The sequence below is a fragment of the Patiria miniata genome, unplaced genomic scaffold (assembly GCF_015706575.1).
Source record: "Patiria miniata isolate m_02_andy unplaced genomic scaffold, ASM1570657v1 HiC_scaffold_8, whole genome shotgun sequence".
NCBI lineage: Eukaryota > Metazoa > Echinodermata > Asteroidea > Valvatida > Asterinidae > Patiria > Patiria miniata.
In genome coordinates, this window is record NW_024037075.1 from 6,780,206 (window position 1) to 6,803,210 (window position 23,005).

The 23,005-nt window shown below is 40.6% G+C and overlaps 2 protein-coding genes across 7 annotated transcripts in view; both read right to left on the bottom strand.

Annotated features, from left to right (window-relative positions):
- Positions 1-15,133, bottom strand: LOC119719293 (proton-coupled folate transporter-like). Of its 4 annotated transcripts, none has more exons than XM_038188695.1 (6): positions 14,980-15,132; positions 3,004-4,013; positions 2,582-2,713; positions 1,644-1,727; positions 846-999; positions 1-495 (listed from the first exon to the last, which is right to left on the bottom strand). In XM_038188695.1, exons 2-6 carry the CDS (start codon positions 3,989-3,991, stop codon positions 435-437), a joined length of 1,419 nt encoding a protein of 472 aa, XP_038044623.1. In that variant the 5' UTR covers positions 3,992-4,013; positions 14,980-15,132; the 3' UTR covers positions 1-434. The 4 variants fall into 4 exon arrangements, with proteins under 4 accessions (XP_038044623.1, XP_038044625.1, XP_038044624.1 ...); XM_038188697.1 differs by lacking the exon at positions 14,980-15,132 and adding an exon at positions 8,239-8,273 and having other exon boundaries at positions 3,004-3,899; XM_038188696.1 differs by lacking the exon at positions 14,980-15,132 and adding an exon at positions 6,663-6,812.
- Positions 15,134-16,338: 1,205 nt separating this feature from the next.
- LOC119719140 (integrin alpha-6-like) overlaps positions 16,339-23,005 on the bottom strand; it is a 57,189-nt gene continuing 50,522 nt past the window's right edge. For all 3 annotated transcript variants that reach the window (XM_038188462.1, XM_038188463.1, XM_038188464.1), the window contains one exon: positions 16,339-19,890. In XM_038188462.1, the coding sequence (XP_038044390.1) occupies positions 19,771-19,890 (120 nt within the window). In that variant the 3' untranslated portion in view covers positions 16,339-19,770. The remainder of the gene's footprint in view (positions 19,891-23,005) is intronic.

Genomic DNA, 23,005 nt, shown 5'->3' on the forward strand with positions numbered 1-23,005 from the left:
CAAAAAAAAATCCCAAAAAATTAAATGGTCATGGTGGGCAGAATATCGTAAAATCCTCCAATGTCCATCACAATACTACTCCAAAGTTTTGTGAACACAGCCTTACAAAACCGTATCCGTACTAACTACATTAAGTTTAACTTTACCGATAATTTTTGAAAACTTGCCGGTGAATTCTACGGGAATTCGTTGCCGTGCTTATTAATTTCCATAAATTGTTAACAATGTTATTATTTTCTATTGTCAGCATTTCGTTCTAGCGTAGCCTTAAAATTTCCAAAGAATTGTATAAGAATACACATCAAATAAAAGTTTATTGTTTTTTTTGTTTTTTCTGTTTTTTTAGTTAACTTTAAAGAAACAAATCAAAATTACACGCAAATGTCAGGAAACAGTACCACAATATTATAGCGAGTCGGTGCTCCCACGAATTATCAGGCGTTGTTGATTGGCGCAGGCTCTTTCCTTTTCATTGGCCAAAACACCTGCAGAATCCTGTAAATACAATGGACGATCTCAAGTCAGTCATCTTGAATCGTTTCTCACACATGCAGAAGTATATTATATCTTAAGCTATGTTTTATATTTTACTATACACATGTGTAATAAATTGTAATAATATTTGAATGGAGTATGGTTACCAATACAAACACCTACTAAACTCGTTCAGTCGATCAAACACCATCATTTATTGGTGATAATTATACGTCCCTAAAACACCATACTTTGCACCACAGTATAGTCTATGCACAACAGTATCGTGTATTGCAATTGGTATTGGAAAAGTTGCAAAGGCCCTTCGATCCGTCAAACTGAAAAGAAGTCGCGTTACTTGACATTCTTACACTGTAATTCCAGCGGGAATAAGGGTGGCGCCAGAATACACGAAGAAGGTGAGTGGCGGTAGGAAAGATACGGTGGCCGCGTACAGACTAGTCGACACGAGGCAGAAGATGAAGGAGCAGCTTTGCATGCATGCAATCAATGAAAACATGGCACCTGTTAAAAAAAAGAGAGAGAAAGAGAGAAAAGAATAACAAATATCTAGTCGCCACTGATAGTCGGGGCAATTATACTCGGCCATTTTGAAAGGCATAGGCGAGTACTTCATCCAGAAAAAAACATTTGCCTTTCCTGCTTACGTTTACAAACGTCGGTGGCACGCGCACCCGGTCCTACTTGTGCTTAGTTTTCCAACTCTCTCATTTCCAAAGTGAAAATTCGCTCTGTCCGATTAAATTTCCAGCTCATTGAAAAAAAGGTAAAAGACGACAGCAAGTGACATTCTCTTAAATCGAATGTCTCAATTTAGTAAAAAGGCGACTCTATTTAAAAGTATTACAATCTAAAATAAGAACGTTTTTTCCTGCTCTAAATCGTTGTGTTCCTAGCTAGTTTCATTCCTTGCAAATTCGAAAGAACGTCTGCAAACGTTAAAGCAGTATTCGCACAGAAAAGCAGTAAACGCAGCCCGCGGTTCAATTCTTTTTTTCAAGGGCAATTTGGAATCTTTCCTAAATGAACGTTATTGTCAGAAGTTACTGGTATGAATGAATTCTTAAGGCAACTGGTCACGGCTGTATACATACTATTTAATACATCTTACAAAGAAGTTTTTTTAGCCTGATTGCTACTACTCTTACCAGTCTCTTCTGGTCGTGCTATCTTAGAGAGGACCGACCTTGCAACAGAGAGGGACATCAGCTGAAGACAGCCCACCACAGTTCCTGACAAATCAAAAGACGAACAAAAATATGCTTCAAACTGCTTACTGACTGGATTGACCCCACATAATATACAAACCATTAAAGAGGGTCTTCCATCCTAGCAAAATCTTCATCGAAGACCTTTGATGAAGATCCATCTGAAGATCCTGCTATGTGATAACAAACTTCAGGTTCTGTAACTTGTTTAAAAGAAAGACGTGTAATTTATAAGAGACAACGTTTCAGAACCGTGAATGTCAAGAGTCAAAATCACAAGTTAGCTAGGCTCACTTGGGCTATTCATAGGTTTCAGGTTTCTCTTATCTATCAAAAAGAGGAAAGGTAAAGATCCTTGGGCTTTCTATTAGTGTTCATAATTGTAAACAATGCTGTAGTATATATCCTACAGCTCTCGAACTCCGGTCCATTTTTGGTCCTCGTATACTCATACTCATGAAAATGTACTCGTACTCGTACTCGCAAGAAAACGATTACCCGTACTCACATCACAAAGTACTCGTGCCCCATTTAATATTCTCCTGCAAAAAAGTTAAAATGTTTAACAGATGTATGTAGGAAAAGAACACTACTGTTTGGGAGGCTTCTGCATTTGTTTTGACAGCAAAAGGCCCTTGCTAACACGTGAACAATTGAAAGTTGCTCCTGTTTGTGGAAAGTATTTGTATATACTCGTACTCGAGTTCAATTTTTGGGTACTCGTTCTCGCACTCATGGGAAAAAATTGCCTGACGTACTCATATGGCAAGGTATTCGTGGAAATGTACTCAATACAACACTGATTGTACAGCTTTATAGATGAAGAAAAAATAAATTGCCGCAATTTAGGTTTTGCTAAATGCAATGTTTTGACAAACCAATGAAGAGTTCCGCAGTAGTATCCGCTAATCCCATGATGAGGTAGGAGGCCATGAAACTGAGGCAGCTTATCTGCATCAGCCAGTAGTCTCCCAGACACAATGAGAAGAGTTTGGTACCAACCAGCATCCCTGTAAATTAAAAAAAAAGAGGAAAATCTAGAACAAAAAATAAAACAACAGAAAGCATCTCCTGGTAGAGAGAAACAAAAGTGACATAAAGGCTCACCAAAGAACACTGCAATGAGGTTAGACTTAATCAAACCAAATACCTAAACGATCGTGCAATATAAGGCTCTGTACATTATTCAGATGCTGGACTAAGGACAAGCAATATATAAGTTGACGTAAACCTTAACAGAAAAGTGTATTCACAAAAGAGGATAGTTCTACTGTAAACCTAATACCTGTATAGTACTCACCAATAGAATAAAAGATCCAAATGAGTGCCAAAGCAATTCCAGCCGTTTGGCACCCCCAGTAGAAGGGATGGTCCGTTCCGTACAGCACGTAGATTGCCGTGACGCCGATGAATTCTCCCACGCAGAATAATACGTACAAAATCAGGAGAAACATCTGCCAACGCCGTCCATTCTCGTTGAACACGACAAGCTCTTTCATGCTTTGGAAGACTTCCATGAGACCCTTGTGGTCAGTGGAACTTTTTTCGACGGTCTCGATCAGGCAGGGTGGGATAGCAAGGTAGTACAGGGCGACCATGTTACTCCCAAGCGCAACCACCAAGGTCGGGATGTAACCGAATTGGATGAGATACCCTTGTCCTAGTTGATTCAACCCTCCACCCAGATACTGCAGCATGTCAGCGACCACCATTCTGATTGTTCGTTGTTTCTCGGTGGTTGCGTCAGCCAGATAAGCGTGTGTGGCAGCGTACAGTAGCCCATAGCCTCCAGCCAGCCCCTGCAGGACTTCGCCCGTGAAGAGGACGGCCAGGGGAAGCTTGAAGATAACCGTGAAGAGGTACACTGCAGCTTGAAACGCGAAGGCAAGGAGCGGGATAGCCATTGCTAGTTTCCTGCCAAATCTATCGCTGGTGGATCCAAAGAAGATGGTACTCAGACTAGCAGGGATACCAGAGGCAGCGGCGAGGTACAACAACCAGACGGAAGACTCTGCTTGTATCTTGTTGCTGAGCTGTTCATTGCGGTATTGGTCGTCCAAGCATTCGGTGTCGTCACCACTCACGGTGTAGTTGTAAAACTCGCTGATGAATTCTTTCACGTAGAGCGGCCTGACGAGGGCCGTGCAGGTGTTGCCGATCATCGACAATATGATGATGGGCTCTACGGTTACCCATCTAGATTGTGCTCGCTGGCGACCCGTCGACTCAGCAAGGTCGTCGGATGATTCCGAGCGGAACAGTGAATTGAATTCTTCGCTCTTGGTCATATCGTCTTGGCAGATGTGAGTTCTATATAAAATGCATCACATTAAAAAATCTACATGAGTACAACTGCTTAACGTGGTTACTGATACTCGATACCTTCCTTGTTCTCAAAAGTAATACTTAGACAGAACGTTACCACCCAAGGTTACTTTATACATTACCGCTATACTTTAAAGTGCAAAGGTGCGGGTGCGCAAACCTTACCATCTTTAAAGTGGACCTGAAAAAACAACAGGTCCACACTATGCAGTTTGTGTGAACCTCCTGTGGACTAAGCCATGTCCACACAAGGTTTCCTTCTCTCTGGAAAACAGGTTTAGAGGCATTTTTGAATTAGGGTTATTTGTTGCATAATGAAGAGGAACACTCAAGGAAATGGGGTCGTATCATAAGTCCGACGCCCAATAGGTCCGACGCCTCATAAGTCCGACGCCTCATAGTTCCGACGTCGGAAAAACAAGGCATTTATTTTGTCGGACTTATGAGGCGTCGGACTTATGGGCCTTTATTTGATTAGGGGATGCGATTTTGTCGGACTATGAGGCGTCGGACCTATGAGGTGTCGGACTTATGAGCGGACCCCAAGGAAATCATGATAAAAACTTTGGGTTGAAAGAGTGTTCACAGTGCGAGTAAAATGAGGTTTTTTTTCTCCGGTTTTTCTTAACTAAACGAAAACAAAGGAATGTCCACACTAGGCAGTGGCGGGAAAGAATGTAGTATCCAGACACCACTGCAACGGTTGTGTACAAAGTCTATGGAGAGTCAAGAACATTTTCTAAGTATTTCGTAACAAAATTGGAAATGTTCCTCAGTCCCAGATTCATGTCCTTTCAACATTTTTTTGCTGTGACTGACCTCTACTGAGATGATATATTATGAAGAAAAAAGTGGCGTCAGGATGCAACATTCTTTCCCAGTAGCGCAACAACAATTTTTTTTTTGGGGGGGGGGGGGGGGTTTAAGACGTGAAAAAAAGCCACTCGCCCATTGGTGCTGAAAAGTATAAAGACATGGTTTTATCCACCGGTCACCTGGCCATCGAAAAATTTAGAAACGGAGGGGAAGGGGGGAACAACATCTTCCTACGTGGGCGTTCGCTCGTACCCCCAGCCATGCAAATAGGGAAGTAGTCTATGTAATAGACCCATGGCGAATGCCATGGGTCTATGATATGTGAGCAGATTCGCTGATTAATTAGGCAAGACCCCTCTTTACCTCCGAAATTTTGACCAATCAGTGGGCCCTTTCTACATCGGGTCTTCGGTCATTCACCCGTTGCGCGTCATAGAAAATGGATTAAAAAACCTGCGTCACGTGCTCTGTATCATGTTACGCGATAATGCACCCGGCTTGTTGCTGCATTATATAACACTTCATTCGAATTGACCAATCAAACCATTTATTCCTGTTTGGGAATGAACTGGAATGAGTGGACTCCCGATTGGCTGGTGCGCGGCTTGCATATTTGTAAATGTCTACATATCAGACGATAAACAGGAGTCTTGCTCCGTGGATAACGGGCGATACTCAGACTAACAGGGTAGGGGTACAAGCGAAACTGTTCAACCCGGACGATTATGGGCACCATCGGACAATGGGTGGCGTTTTTCATGGCGGCACAATTGCCGACAATCCAAAAATGAGAACTCGTTAAAAAAGGCGCTCGTTAAAGTAAAGGGCACTTGTCAAAAAAGAGCACTGTCAACAAAATATTGTAAACCTCCTTACTCCCCCATAGTCTGAGTATCACCCCGTTATCCATAGAGCCCAGTCTCCGTATACCGTGTTTTTTTTTATCTCACGATTTGACCTTGGTGATAGTAGTATAATAGGGGTGTAAGTGCATGGTGCCACCAACGTCAAAATAGTCCCCCCCCCAAAAAAAAAAAAAAAAAAAAAAAAAAAATTCTGCAACCAAAATGTTCGCCCATTTTTTTGAAAAACAATTTGCAACTTCTAAAAATTTTGAACTTTTTTTATGAGCCCCCCAAAGCTAAATCCTGAGTGCGCCACTACTGCCTCTATAGACCATGACGTCGCCATGATCCATGGATATACTAACCCCCTCCCCCGCTGGCTACAACACTGCTAGTATATTGTGGGCATGGGTGCGTGTACAAACACTGCCTTGTGGGGTACCGGAACAATGGGAGATACCCCACAAGGAATGCCCACCGACTTGCGGGGTACCATTTTGGTACCCCACAAGTTTTTTACGAAATAGATATATGGCTTTTACTCAAAAACTAGGAATTTCCAAGGTGGGTTGATCCGTCGCAAATGGAAGAGTATTAGAAAAGGGATATTAAGTCCGAATTTCAGCCCAGGAAATTAACTATGGTTAAAATAAGAGCATTTTGACATAAGTGTGCGACGTTGCAAAATTTTAGTACACGAGAACAAAGGAAGTACCCCACTTTTATGCCTATGTAAGCGTAAGTGTGTGTTCACGAGTTGACAGTTCACTGATCACCCGCAAAGCGGGTGAAAGGCAGCGAAGCGAGGCGAAACCGCCGGTCTGGCTTCAACTCTAAACGCACGGGATTTGTTTAGTTACAGAATAATGCATCAATTCCACCACCATGTAGCCATTAAGACTGGGACCCTGAGTGCACAGAAAAAGCCCAACAGCATGGAAAACACTACATGTATCAGGTCAACTTTACTCACTCTGTAGCAGACACAATTCTCCACAATTTTCATGAGGCAAAGACTAAGTCAGTAGTATTTCACCAGCGATGTTTGAGGTACGTGTCAAACGGAACTTTACTTCAACTTTTGCACCTGAGGTGTGAAGCGAAGTGATTTCAATTTGAAGCCTATGACTTGACTGGTACATGCAAGGCCGGACCCAGAACACAAGTTCTTTTTTTAGGGGGGGGGGGCGGGGGAGGGGGCGTGCAACTTTTTTTGTTCTCCGTAAAGGTGGTTCAAAAAATGTTCCGCCCAAATTTAATAAGAAATGCAAGCAGGGGACCAATGTGTTGCTATTGTTGAGTTTAGTGGGTGGTGAACGCATTGGCCGCTTTTTTGCGTCGTCGTTATATTAAAACAAAATTGGGTTCTGTTTTAGGGGGGATGGTCCCCGTTGCCCCTCCCCCTGGATCTGCCGTTGGGTACATGACTTCTTGTCCACCTTTTTGAAAAAAACCAAGTAACCATTCAGTGGTCTGCACGGTGGCATGAATATTGAAATGTGTAGAAATAGATACTGCATGGTGTCAGATGTTTTTTTTGTCACAGTTGATTGACGCACTACTAAAAGGGGTGAATGTTTCATGACTGTGTCACTCTTTTGTCTGGCGTTGCATGTTTGAATGATACGTTCTGGGACTCTCATACTTACTTTACTTTACTTTCATCTCATAGCAATACAAAAATATTCTCTAAATCATAAGAATGAAACCAGGCACCAGACGATTAAGAGTGTAAATCACTCCATCCAATTTTAGATTGAAATACTCTGAAAAAAACCCAGAACCACTTTAGTTGAAGCTCGAGTGAAAACTCGGTCTTTTCGAGTGAACGAATTTCACTCTAAAACTTCTAGTTGAGTCGGTGGTAGTGCACTCGAATGGAGTGAATTGTATACAAAGAATGGTTGTAATTGTTTTAATATGTTATAACGACTAAGATAAATTAACAATTATTTATAATATTAATATAGGTTTTCCTGGCCAATTTCCTAAAATGATCATTCACTTCTGAAAATCGGCTATCCATTTTCGTCTGAATTTGAGAATCGCTCTGAACACGCGTTTCATTTTCACTACCAGGGCATTCGATTCCATTTCAGTTCAATCAATTAAGTGATTGAGCAGCACATTTCGTTTATGCTCATTCAGATTCGTTTACAAGACTGCTTTCCGCTTCTAGAGGGCGATTTCAAAAATTGGTCATTTTATTTCACTGTTAGTTTAATGTTATGTGATGCAATCTGCTATTTTGAATGGAAAAAAAAACCCGTACTTTTAATTGCACATTCACGAAATTGTATGCTAGAACTCTGCGCGAAAAGGTATGTTTGCGTAAATGAATGCACAGGTAACGTAATTGGCCGTCTGTTTCTCAAAACCGACGGCACGGACAATGAAAACGATTGAACTTTCGTTGAACTGAAATGGGATTAAAGACGTGCATTCAAATTCAGACGAAAACGAATGACCGATTTTCAGAAGTGAATGAACATTTTAGGAAATTGGCCGGGCAAACCTATAACCCGGCAGGTTATAGGCCTATGCGTTACCGCCTCATCCATTGTCGGATGAGACTTGATGACATGGGCTCCGAGGTTGGGCAGCAGCTATCCTCTTATAAACGCCTCCATTCTCTCCTCTTGCGATCGCTTTAACTGACAACACAGTTTCTCTAGGTATCTTTCGACTGCTTCATTAAGCTGTTGTTTCCTGTCGGCCAGCTCCGACAATCGCACCCATCGCTTGCCTTCGTGTGGCCCATATTTCTTGAGGAAAGCCTGTTTTAGTGCCGCAAAGGCCGCCTGTTGTTGCTGTAGGCAAGTCTCTGTATACCAGCCAGTCATGGAGGTAGAATTAGAATTTCTAATTCTACCTCCATGGTACCAGTAACTGGCAGAACTAGCGAGGTAAAGGGGGAAATTGCTGGCTTGTTGCACGGCCGTCAATGTTTTCTGGAGAGCATATCTCTCGTATACCGGTCGATCCATAACTCAGGATCTTCCGAGTACGGTATTCGGTAAACTTTGGAAGGATGGAGTCGATATGCGCGGTAGCCTACACGCCATGGTTGATGAAAATTGTTGTTTCGACTTCGAACGCGTGAACTCAATGCTGAGAGGGGTATCCGGATTCTCCACCAAATATAACCCGGCAGGTTATATTAACAAACTAGGAAGACAGTAAGAGACGAAGTTGTACTTGCTGATGTGGTTTATTCGGTTGGCTGTGATGCTCTCTGTCTGATTTCTAGATTAACACTGGGTTTTTATACAGTAAATGGACATTCCAATCTTACAGCTATCTTACAGGTTTTCTTGCCTTATTAGGAGTTGTTCACTAACTATTGAATATTAATAATACAAAGATTGAAAGTGTTTGGTCAACTTGTGTCTGGGGGCAGGGCTAGGCAAATTAACAGAACAATCGGATTTCCTTATACGTCCGTGGGGTGATTCACTGTGGCCTTCCGGTGCAGCCCAGCGTCCATGCACCCACGAGGGCCTTGTGGCTAAACTGCCATTCCTTAGATGTGTCTCATTACCAGGAAAGTGGTCCAGTTCCTTGAAGGTCAACCCATACAATAATTCTACCTCACCATTACCTCCATTCCGACTCACGTGAGATTGTATTGTTTAGTAGCTAAAGGTATGCCACAATTGAAAGAAAAGAATGCAATTCCTGCCTGCGTGCCCCTATAAAAGGCCCAACCACAGGCATGCTCACCAGTGTATTTTTAGTGGCTATCGCGTGTACATCGGTGCGTTTTCACGCAGCGCTCTAGCCAGTCACATTGAAAGTTGGACCACGAGCGTGGCCAGTAGTGTAGCAATGGCAGATGAAGCCATATTGCATATTAACCCCTCGGAAGACGAGGGCCTAATGGGTCAACTGGATGACGAGTTGTCATCTACCAATAGCGGAGACTGCATGCTCATCTTTAAGCAAACCAACGCCACCGGCGCCAGCAGCTAAAGCCAAGAAGCGAACTGCTAAACGTAAGAATATAGATCAAGCAAATTCATGCACGCTGAACGAGCCGCCTAGTGCCGCGAAGAAAACTAGCAGCGACGATGCAGACTTGCACAAAGCAGTTTCTAGCTTGCAGCAAACAGTTGCTACTTTGACAAATGCGTTTTTGCACCGCAGCGATTCCGCCGGTTCTAGCCATTACGCAAACCGCTTTCCAACTGAGGAAATATTAAGCGAGGGTGAAATCCCTGATGATAATTTGGTGGCATTAAACCTTGCACCAGAAACGGGCAATGACAACGTAATTGCTGGCAATAGTGATGTACATGTACCTGAAAAGGGCATAGACACTTTCACTGAAGGTGATTTAGATAACCTGTTGTGCGGTACTGGCAACCAGGATGACTTGCTGACCGAAATGGCGGCCTTAATTGAGGGTGACGAAAAAGAAAGTTCAGCCCTAAATGACCAATTGGCTAAAACAGTAAATGCACTTGCTCAAGGCAAGATAAAGCCAGAAAAACTAGAAGAAAAATTGGGCAAATACAACAAACCAAGCAACTGCGGTAATCTTTGCCTAACTAGAGTGAACCCTGAGATATGGTCAATCCTAAAACCCACAACACGTGCAAGGGATGTTAAATTCCAAAAGGTGCAAAGCTCTTTTGTACGGGCATCAATAGCCATCGCAATGGCCACTGATCAAATGCTAAAAGCCAGAAATAACAATGAGACTATTGATACAGCTCAGCTTATTAGAACATTGCTGGTTGACGCAATTGCCATACTTGGCTCGGGCAACGCCCAACTCAACTTGCGCAGAAGAGACAGTATCCGACCTGATCTCAACCAAAAATATGCGGCCTTGTGCTCATCGCAAGTCCCGTGCACTAGTCTCCTTTTCGGGGATGACTTAGTTCAGTCATGCAAAACTATAGTGGAGACAAACAAAATAAGTTCACAGATGTTTGTAAATGACCCCAAACGTCGTAATACTAGACAGTTTTCAGGCCGTGGATCATCCCACCGTGCGGGGGACTTTCGCTCACGGGGTTTCCCGAAACAGCATTACGGCAGCCACCAGAGGGCGCCTTATTACCCGAGAGGCCGAGGCTACTATCGTCGAGCACAGAGTCAGGGCCAGGGTTATTACCGTTCCGGCGGCAGCAGCGGTCATGGCAGTGGCAATTACCATCAAACCCCAAGCCAATCCACCAGCACCGGGGCCTCGACAGCCAAGAAAACGGTGACCTAGCGGCACCATTACAGTTGGTAAGTAAGTATACATCACCTATTGCTGGAAGATTGCAACAGTTTATCCCTGCTTGGGAAAACATAACCTCTGATGAATGGGTGCTAGATACAGTTGCACATTGCCATATCGAATTTAATCGCACTCCGGTCCAGGCACATGAACCTAAGCTTATTCAATACTCTGACCCGGAGGCGCAACTGATTGACGAAGAAATTCAAAAATTACAAGAAAAAGGAGCGATAATCAGGGTCAACCCCTGTCACGGACAATTTTTGTCCAACATTTTTCTTCGACCAAAGAAAGACGGCTCAATGAGACCAATTATCAATCTAAAAGCTCTAAACAAATTTGTCAAATATCACCATTTTAAAATGGAGACCTTTGAATTTGCACTGACATTGATTCGGACAAATTGCTATTTAGCATCAATAGATTTGAAGGATGCATATTTTACGATACCCATGGCCCAGGAACATCAGAAGTTCTTACGGTTTCAATGGCGAGATAAACTGTGGCAATTTAAATGCTTATGCTTTGGGCTTGCTAGTGCACCACGTATCTTTACAAAGGTCATGAAACCACTCACATCAACATTACGTAATGCTGGCCAAATTTCGGCAAATTATATTGATGATTCATTACTTATTGGTGACACATTACAGGAATGCACCAGTAACATTGCAGCTCGTTGTGCACTGACAAATGAACTTGGGTTTGTGATTAATCAATCAAAATCACACTTTACCCCAGTCCAAGAATTGGAGTTTTTGGGATTCACCATTAATTCAGTAGAAATGACAGTGCGTTTACCGACACGCAAATTATCAACCACTGTTGAGGCATGCCATGAACTCATAGGACAGTCAAACCCGACAATTCATCGGGTGTCACAGGTCATAGGAAAACTTGTGTCATGTTTTCCAGCGGTCCCACTTGGGCCTTTATATTACCGAAGTTTGGAAGTGAGCAAAAACATCGCTCTGAAAAAATGTCATGGAAATTACGGGGCCAAAATGCCTCTCACTGCAAGCAGTAAGTCCGATTTGCAATGGTGGATACAAAATTTACCATGTACTTTTCGACCAATATTACCCCGTGTAACAGACATCGAAGTGTTTACTGATGCTTCCCTCATGGGTTGGGGAGCCTCTTGTCCAAAGGCTAACATTCAAACTAATGGCCGTTGGAATTTGCATGAAGTAAGGTTTCATATTAACTATCTAGAACTCCTTGCGGTTTTTTATGCTCTAAAGTCATTTCAAACTGACATTCAGAACAGAACTGTGTCCATTGCAATGGACAATGTCACAGGAGTTTCATATATAAACCACATGGGAGGTTGTCATTCAGCTGAACTGAATGACTTGGCCAGACAAATTTGGTTTTGGTGCATCCAACATGACATTTGGTTGATTGCACGCCACATACCTGGTGTACAAAACACTTGTGCAGACACCTTGTCACGATCCTTTAAGGATAATCTGGAATGGAAACTAGATGCCAATATTTTTAACAAAATCATATCAACATTGGGTGTCACACCAAGTATTGATTTATTTGCGTCCAAAGCCAATTATCAATTTAAGCCATTTGTGTCATGGCTGCCTGACCCAGAGGCAGTTGCATGTTATGCGTTTACAATGTCTTGGGCGAACGAAATATTTTACGCATTTCCTCCTTTTGCTGTCATTGACAGGGTATTGCAGAAAATCGAGGTAGACAGAGCCATGGGAATACTTATATTCCCATTATGGCAAACCCAACATTGGTTTCCCAGAATGCTGCGCCTGTTGATAGCTACGCCAGTAACACTACCAAAGACATCCGGGTTGTTGAGACTACCACACGATCCACACAGTCGCCATCCACTAGAGGGCCGAATGACAATGTGTGCTTCACTCTTATCCAGCAGTCGCTCCGATCAAGAGGATTTTCGAAGGAAACTATTGACATTATCCTCCAATCATGGAGACCGAGTACCAAGAAGCAATATGCATCATCCATCGAAAAATGGCTACGTTTCTGCACTAAACGGGCTGTCGATCCAGTTCATGCGACTGTAACCGTGGCAATGGAGTTTCTCACCAAGTTAGTTCATTCTGGGGCAAAATACAGCACTGTTAATACAGCACGGTGTGCATTGTCATCACTGCTTTGGTCAACCTCTGACAATAAAACAAAGTTTGGTAGCCATCCTTTGGTTATTCGTTTTATGCGAGGTCTATTTAATTTAAAACCTCAGTACCCTCGTTATTCACATACATGGGATGTTGGTATTTTACTTCGATATGTTAGTAAGATGGAACCGTTACAGTCTATTGCATTGAAACAATTGACTTACAAACTGATTTGCTTATGTGCACTCACCACTGCACAGCGGGCTCAGACATTGAGCCTATTCGACATATCTAACATGAAGGTTAGAAACAAACAAGTTTGTATTAAAATAACTGATTTGATTAAAACATCTAAACCGGGCAAACCTCAACCACAAGTTATATTGTCAGCATACCCGCATGATAAAAGTGTATGTGTTATGCGAACCCTCTTAGAGTATCTGAAAAGGACAAGAAGTTTTAGGGGCTCCAAGTCAAAATTATTTTTAAGTTATACAGTGCCGCATAAGGAGATAGGCACTGCCACCGTTTCCCGTTGGTTAAAACAGTCATTAACTGAGGCGGGCGTAGATGTGTCCGAGTTCAAAGCACATAGTTTTAGAACTGCCTCAACCTCGGCAGCCGCCAATAAAGGTGTACCAATTAACTTAATTTTGCAGACGGCAGGTTGGGCAAGCTCAACAACCTTCGCCAAGTTTTATAACAGAAGTGACAGTATTTTATGCTCAGAAGGAGCACAAAGTCAGTTTTCTCAGGCAATTTTAAGTCAAAAATGATTAGCCGAGCATATGTTGTGTAATAAAAATGAAATGGGTCAAGGAAAGTTTTATTCCATTAAATAGCACGGTAAAGTGCTGATTCGACTCATGAAACAAGTGCCAGTTTAAATATTGATTTATACTGAACATCGTCAAGAGACAAAGATAGTCTTGATTTGTTTATAATGAAGTGAATACTACTTTAGTCAAAAGACAAATTAGTCTTGATTTTGTTTAAAATGAGAATTATACTGTGTTCGGTTGTCAGAGGACAAACTAGAATTTAACTTTATTATACCGTGCATTGCCAAGAGACAATTTAGTCTTGGCGTAAAAGTGTGTATAATGAGATTTATACTGTATGCAAAGTCATGTACTTTTGTCAAGAGACAAATTATTTCGAAGTTATTAATAATGATGAGCTAGAATAAGCTCTAGAAGTAGAATGCAAAAATAAAATCTAATATATCCGATAAGGAGTACTGCAAAAAAATTTTGTGCAGTTTCTTGTTTTAAGGGACTTGATTAACATTACACTGTCCCGCTTTAAAGTCTCACGTGAGTCGGAATGGAGGTAATGGTGAGGTAGAATCTCCCAATTAAACGAGTAAAGTGATGTTTAATTAGGATTCTACCGATACATTACCGTAATGAGGAGTCACGTGACTCCCACCCAATGTGCCCAAGCACAAGTTTTGACTCCGTCTCTTTGCTCAACCCGCCCTAGTATACGGGACCAGTGTAATTTGTTATAATTACTTTAAATCACTGGTGAGCATGCCTGTGGTTGGGCCTTTTATAGGGGCACGCAGGCAGGAATTGCATTCTTTTCTTTCAATTGTGGCATACCTTTAGCTACTAAACAATACAATCTCACGTGACTCCTCATTACGGTAATGTATCGGTAGAATCCTAATTAAACATCACTTTACTCGTTTAATTGGGAGATTATACAGTAAAAATAAGACATGATATTTTATCATGGTGATAACACCAAGAGATGCACAGTATTGAGAGTCCCATTTTTGGACTGGAGCAGCCGTTTGCGAGCGGAAATTTTGTTTTTGTTCTGGTCCTGAAATACTGGCTGGACTCAATAGAGTATGATGCCAGGCTTGTAGACATCATGTAACAGTAGGAATTAAGTATTCATCAGATGGAATTAAATAGTTACCCTTGGATGAATCTTACCTGTGTGCCTCAACCCATCAATCCGGGAATTTCTGTCTTGATTTTGTGGAACCTGGACTTCACAACGCCATTAGTACACATTTGGTGCCGTTAAGAAAACACCGACATGCATGCAAACCTTAGGCTAGTCCGCCAGTTGTTTGGGACAATAAGCAGAGGCCTAGTCCGGGCTGCTTGGCTATTGTCAACTATTGTAGTCCTCTGAATAGGATGTCCACGTCCCGCGCTTGAGCTCCTTCCATTTCCCCATCCCATTCTTATCCGATATCCTTGCGCAGTCCAGTGTGATTAACAGGGGTGTGAGTGACCACAGATAACTAGCTGAAAACAGCTGAAAAAAAGTGTTAAAAAACTGAACTTTGGAAATCTCCAACACTTTTGTACACAGCTGAAATAAAAAAGAGAGAGATAAACTCAGCTTTAAATCTGAGATTTCACACCCCTGAAATAAAGAGGACACTTGGAATCATATAATTATCTGTAAGGGGACGCAAGGGTTCTGTCACGGCACAAAGATCCTCGTTTTTCATCTGCCAAAAACTCTGAGCGGGACTGATTAGATGCATAAAGATGGACTGTAGATTGCTATTTTCGAGTTTGATCCCGACAACTGATAGTTAAATTGGTTGAAATGGTTATTTTTTTAGCAGTACAAAAGCGATTCACTTTTGAATACGACATTGAACAAATCACCCCCTCCCCCAAAAAAGGCTCGAGTTTATTTATGAAATAATTACTCACAAATATGGAATTATTGAAGCCCGACAATAAGTCAGTTCGGACTGCGTAGACCGCCCCCATCTTAAATCAATGATGTTGGGAACCAGTTTTCTCGCAGGGTGGGTCTTTTTGGCGCAAAGGGCAACCCACCATAAAAAAATCTCTTGCCGAGGGTTGCAGATTAGTTTCTGCTTTAAAATGACATTCAGGATAAATGGAAACAAAAACCCCTGAATTTGAGAGCACGGCAAGTCATCTTAACAGCCTATTTTAGGTTAGTAGGGACAATTAGGGACGAACGTGGCTCGGGAAAACTTGTTGATTAGATCACCAGTATGTGTGGTTATTAATTCACCAGACTACATCTCAACATTAAGATACGAGATGCACATGGCCAATAAAATAACTACGAAAAAAACCCAAGATCATTTAAAGATTTAAATGACGATGGTTTGAAAGCTCATTTAATAGTATAACATAAACATGCACTATTTAGCAATTACTTTTTTCGGGGTGAAATATCGAAAATAGGAGGGGGGAGGGACTCGTGGCGTCTACTTTAGTTACGCCGTTGCACCACACTACCATGATTTCATCACGAAAAACTTTTCTTTTTAAACAAAGGCACAACAAAATTAGTTTTTCATAAAACACTTGAATTCACCATTTTTGTTTTATCTCTCACGCCATCACTGATTACAAAACCATTAAGCGCATAAATTACCTACTTCAATTTCAAAAAGACATTTTCTGCGATCCTCTATACAAAAAAAACACAGTACATTTACATTTTAGTCAAGTTACCTATGAAAATGTTAATACAAACGTCAAGCTTTTGATACAGTACTGATGACACAAGCTAACAGTAGATACAGTTACTGCTAAAAAAATCGAGCTGAAGCCAATAGACACTTTCCTTGGTAAAATTGGTAGCACGCATTAGAAAAATCATGCAATTAGTAATAAATAACTTAATCTAGATACATCATAATCAGTCTTTTACATTAGTAGAGTTGACACTACTGGTTCTCTTACAGTAAAACGAAAAAGACCCAAATCGCCATATGGCTCTTTGGAAGAGTGGAAATTTCACTCTTTTCGAGTGTTTCCCCCTCACCAACTATTGGCCCATGGAGGAAAAAAATACTCTAAAACAGTGAAGCTTCGACTCTTTCAAATGAACCCATATGGTGGACAAATCTTTAAGAGTGTTTTTTTTCCTTCACTCTTTACAATAAGGGTGAAAAATAATCAAAGATCAATAAGACAATGGCAAAATAGTACTTCATTTTGTTTTAAACACCGAACACTTCGGCCAACTTTTTACCATCTACACAGTAAAAATAGCAGGCAACTTTTTAGTTCCTTTTTATAACACAAGTGTAACGATGTTCTCTATGTAATTGATTCTTCAGAAAATGTAAAACACTTATTCAAAAAAAGAAGAAGCGAGAAATATTAAGGATAAAAAATAAAATGTACATGTATACAGTACCTGGGCTTGCAAAGCATTTAAAAAATGTAATAGTTTACAAAATTCATACATGAATATCGCATAAGCGTGTACTGTGACACTATAGAGATAGTTATTTTAGGTCTATAATAATTACCGAATGGTACCTCAGGGAGAAATTCCCATAGACTTGTACACAACCAAAAACCCTCCAATAACCCCATTTCAAATATACCCTCCCCACTCCAAACTTTTCAATTATACTATAATCAACCTAAAATCAACCTAACTTTGAAGCAACTTTTGACAGTTAAATTCCTTGCAGAAATTGCAGTTAAAATATGAGGAAGACATAATGTCGACCTAATCCCCAGTGTCTCCCTACTGTAAAATAATTTACTAGAAAGTGTCTCCCTAAGGAACCATTTGGGAGAATAGGCCCATAGGCCAGTGAATGCATTACAATGTGAATGCGTTTCACTAGAGATCGAAATCGAATGTTCTGCTGGTTTAGTCGATGTAGTCAGAAACTAAAGCGACATTGTAAGATTCATTGAACATTCTCGAACTTTCTTTCAAGTACATTGATGTAAATCAAGTCAATCACAAGTCACCCAGTATCAAGTCAGATGACTTGGATCGTTCAAACACCAATGATAGGTATAATGACAGGAGATCACCAGCGTAATATGGCAAACACGAGGTGTAGAGTATGACGCTCGGGTTATTTCTGCCTTTCCAAAACTTGGAAGTCCTATATAACAATAGATTAAAACGTGTCATGTTATGTAATGATTGATATGATGAAAACAAACAACAAACAAACACATAACTGAGTTGTAAATTGAAAAAAACAAAAAACAATAGGAAGCATATCTTTACACTATAAATACACTGGAAGGATTTGTTACAACTATCAATAGTACCGCTATGACGTACAAGAATACATTAATGTTAGAAAAAAAATTCTGCATACAAAACATTTAAGCAAGGCTGATTTGGTTAATAAAAAATGTCCAATATATCCAACTTCTATATTAAATGAACTTTCTTGGATATATGCATTTCCAATCGCTTGAAGCACTACATGTAGTCCATTATCTGAAACTTTTCCTTCCATAATGCAGAAACATACATTACTTGAACGATAGGAAAAGGTTTTTTGCTCATCAATATTATAACCACGTCGAAAAGGGAATTGAAACAAACTTTCCGATCTCTGGTAATAAAGTGCACCTAAAAAATACCAAGAACGTGCAATATTAAGCACTAATTGGACGAATACGAGTTATACACTAAACTGTATGATCCAGCAAGAGAAGAGACACAAGTAAATGAATAAAAACTAAATTTGCCAGAAAGTTTGGCATCGAACCAGTGCATCTTAATAAACCTTGCAATCAGGACAATTGTTGCATCATGCATTCAAAGCAAACAACAGCACCAATGATAAATTATATACAATAAACAAACAGGCCTGGTTTCTTATGCTTTTAGGTAAGACATGAGATAGAATTTGGAAGACTAAAGAGAAAAAGGAAATTGCACGACAGTGGGACTAAAGGAAGTGGAGAAATGGCTCATTATCACACTTTGATATGCCGAACAGTGACATTTTGTCAAATGTACACGTGTGCACATTTGAACATGATTCTGTAAAATTAATGTAAGACCATGAAGTTATTCTACATTTATAAGTATTAACTTTTGACTGTAAATGATTGTACAATGTACACGACTTACCTGGACTTTACTTAAAAATACTAGTTTTAAACAAATTCTTTTTTTTTTAACACATTTTCAAGGTCTTTTTTCTCTCTCAAAGAAAACATATTGAGGGTTGGTATGATTTCTTTAATCCTTTATTTGTAAAGGTACTGTGGTCTTTAACACACAAAAAAGAGTAAAAATGGAAAAATTGGTATTTTTTAAAAGCAGCTTGTACCCTGTCAAAAAAAGCAAAGGATTGTCTTTCCGTCATGAACATTTGAACAGGCAAGTAAGATGTTACTCTTCGCATTTTTTGCATGCCTAGTTGACAAAAAAACCAATTGTCAGTTGGTGTTCGCTTGAACTGCTAGCATCAAGTTGAAGTAGTTTCAGATTTTTTAGTTACAGTAGGACACAATGGAACAGTTAATACATCACTTAGTTTTACTTGATTAAGTAACACACTTGTTCTTGGCACAACCATCACTCTTAGAACACTTGTTCCATAGTTGTGGGGACCACACATCTGAGGAAGAACAGGCATTGTGTGGACCAAAAATACTGCGGGGACAATCCAAAGTCCCCCAAACTCGGTCCAAACTTTCATTACCATAGAAAACTTCCCCACATGATCACTGCTGACATATCTCAATGCCCACAACCACACAATTATTCAATGCACAATTACACATCCATCGTAAGACTGTGCACATACAAAAGTCTCATTGTTGAGAAAACAGATTGCCCCTCCCACACTTTCATTTAAGCTCCACCCCTAATACCAGCATCTTTTACAGCCAAATTTATTTGCAAGCATGCTCAAGTTATACCATTGCATATATTGTCTTTGCTATTATTACACACAACTGAAATGATGACAAATCCTCAATTGGTAATAATCGATGCATCTATGTGAAGTATTTCTCGTCGTAGTATGCAGTCTTTTCCGTCGCGGCTTTTCCACCCGCTGTTTTCTGAGTGACGGAGGCGTAATTGTAGCCCATTGTCTTCCTCTCAAAGAAACCACACTATTTAGGGAGAAAGAAATAACAGGTGAAATCGTGTAAGGGAAAAGCTAAATGAAAACAGCATCATCAACCCCTCTATAGACCCCTTGCACAGAGCGCCCTCTTATGAGGACAGCTTTTGTCATGTAATTTGAGTGACAACCAATGTACCCATGCAAATTACAGAGGAGCATAGACCAGTCCCCAGTGAGGGCACTGTGTGCAGGGGGTCTATATAAGGTCCTTCTTTATGCCAGGTTTGTAGTCAAGTCCCTCACAAGTCCAGTCAAAACGTTGATCACAAGTCAACCCTAGGTATGGTCGCACGTAACAGTGGATGGACTATGCCAAAGGAATGCCTTGGTCACGAATCATGTAAGTACCTTGTAAAACAAGTTTGAAAAGATCTGTGTCTGATTTATGATTGGCTTGTGGAGACTTGACTATTTATTGGCTATATGCCGCCCTATAGGCATAGTAGAGTAAGAATCTGTCAGATGCTGTCTTTCTGTGCCCAGTTTCTGCTCATGCACACTGCAAGTAAGCCGAATTTAATAAAAAATTTGCCATACATGTATATGTCATCAACTTTCCCTAATAGGAGAGAGTGGTAGAGAGGGTGGAAGAAAGAAGTAGAGAGAAAAGTCAAGATGGAGAAGAAAGGTCGCAGAAGACAAGAAGGTCAAGAAAATATGAGGTCGAAGTTCGGATGTCAATAAAGCAAAAAATTCAAACAACACTCATTGAAATGTCGTAGTAACTGTCTCCGAAAACAGTATGGTGTTGATTCAGAGCACCACTGTCAAAGAACTAGCATGCAATCTCAAATAAGGGCACATCTGACCGAAGTACAGTTAGTCTTCAATGTGATCGAAAGTGGCAAGGTGGCTTCAATATGCATGAGTTCGCTATTGACTGACTAAGCAGCTTGTTTAGTGCCAAAAAGAGACTGTGAACAAGTGACTGAACATGGTTGCATTCACTGGTGTGCTGACCTGGATAAAACCAAGGGGAAGGGTGTCAAGTGGGGAATTTGACCCCCCTCCCCAGTCCCATATTTCAAAATTGTCTATGACCCCACTCATCTGATTCCTGTCTGCAGAAACCTCTATAACGAGAAGCCCAATTTCCAAAAGTTGTGCCGCTGTTGTGTTTAACAATGTGCTAAATACATGTCCTTTTCTGCCATGAGGACAATAACAAATTGCTTCTTTTGACTATCTGCAGGATTAAAAGACTTGCGTTTCTCTGCACCTAGTCAGTTTGTCTCAGAGTTTTAATGACTCGAGTAGAGTAACCGAGTATCAACTTTTGGCGACTGAAGTCACTGCGAGCAAATGACTCAACTCGAGTCCCTCATCAGAAGACTTGCAACAAGTTTTAATGACTCGAGTGGAGTCACTGATGAGTCACAATTTTTGGCGACTCGAGTCACTGCGAGCAAATGACTTGACTCGGCAACAAGTTACTCTCAGATTCGATCTTCCTGAAGCCAAACCACATGACTCGACTAATGTCTCGACTCAAGTCATTTCCTTAAAGTTACTCAACTCGACTCACAAAATTCAGTGACTTGTTACAATATACTGGTTTGTCTTACCTACCACCTGAGTGCCAGCAACTCAGATATTTTTTTAAAGAACTAAAGCTCATTCAAACTGTGCAACACACGACAGCCCCTACATCTGTGCACAATCATCTGCGTCAATCAGGCACGGTTCTGCAATTTGGCACAAAGGGGGTCAACAAAGTTGACTGTCGACCTCCTGAACATGTCTGGTCATTTTTTGGGGTGTGATTTACCAAAATTTTCATATTTTTAAAAATAAAACCATAGATATTTGAAGTAGTTGTTGGGGATTGTTTTTCATGTAGGCAGGGCAGAACCCACTCATTTTAGTTGATAGATATGTACTAAATCCATATGCACCATGTAGCCGTGTACAAGTACTACTCCATAAGTTAAGTTGAACCCAATCGATCATCACTCTTTCACTTCACAAAAAGATTTTGTGAAGGCAGGACAAACGTAAGGATCACATTTTGAATTTTTTTTCTGATCCCCACGAGTTTAAGTCATGGGTGCACTGCCAACTTACTACACCCACTACACTGAAGAAACTAACTTACTACGCCCACAGAAGAAACGTGCCTGACGACAAAGAAAAAATATCTTTTGAAATCTTTGGAAATACACTCGCTAAAAGTGGGTGCAAAGGCATATTTAAATCCAACATGTGATATACATAATGTAAACATGGTGAACTTCAGGCTAATAACAACGTGACAATGAGATTTAACAAAAATCCACTCGAAACCTGAGGACAAATTACAGAAAAAATGCACAAATATAAACCAAACATTGTGTCTGTGACAGAAGAATATCGCATCATGCTTAGAGGATAACTGTTTAAAAGTGTAAAATGACATGAGAAGAAAAAAAAAAAAGAACCCCCCCAAAAAATTCACAGTTTGATCTTTAGATTGGACATTGTTTCCAAGAATACAGCTAAAACGAGAGAGACTGACGAATCATCCGTTTCAGAGCCGTCATGCTGAAAACAAACTGATATAAGCACCACACAAGTACAACCCTCCACTCCCACCCTTCAAAAAGTCTATCCTCATCACACACAATATATAAACAGAGATTTCAGAAAAGATAAATAAGAAAAGACTGAGATTACACACAAATGACATCCCAAAAAGTTCAACAAATTCAATAACACAAAATTCCTGTAAAGAGACCAACACCAAGCTGAAGACACAAAGCACAAAATAACATCAACAGAGAAAAAAAAAATCAAGTCATTCAAGTAAGATTTCTTAGATGAATTTTAGTACAATGGTGAAACATACAGTGTTATCATCACACAAAGTCATTAGTATACTACAAGGTTCATACGCTCTTAATGGTTCTTGATTCATAGAAAATATGCACCCGTTCCATTGCCTTAAAATAACTACTGTTATAAAACGCCTGAAGAAATGCCCGTCATCTGATTGGTAGGTCGTAGGTTGATCACGTCATTAATTATTCGTCCCAACCCACGGCCCGGCCGCACTGCAAAAATAGAAGTTCTATCCCACGGTCTCACTGTCTGTGGCTCTGACCAATCAGATGACGAGGATTTAT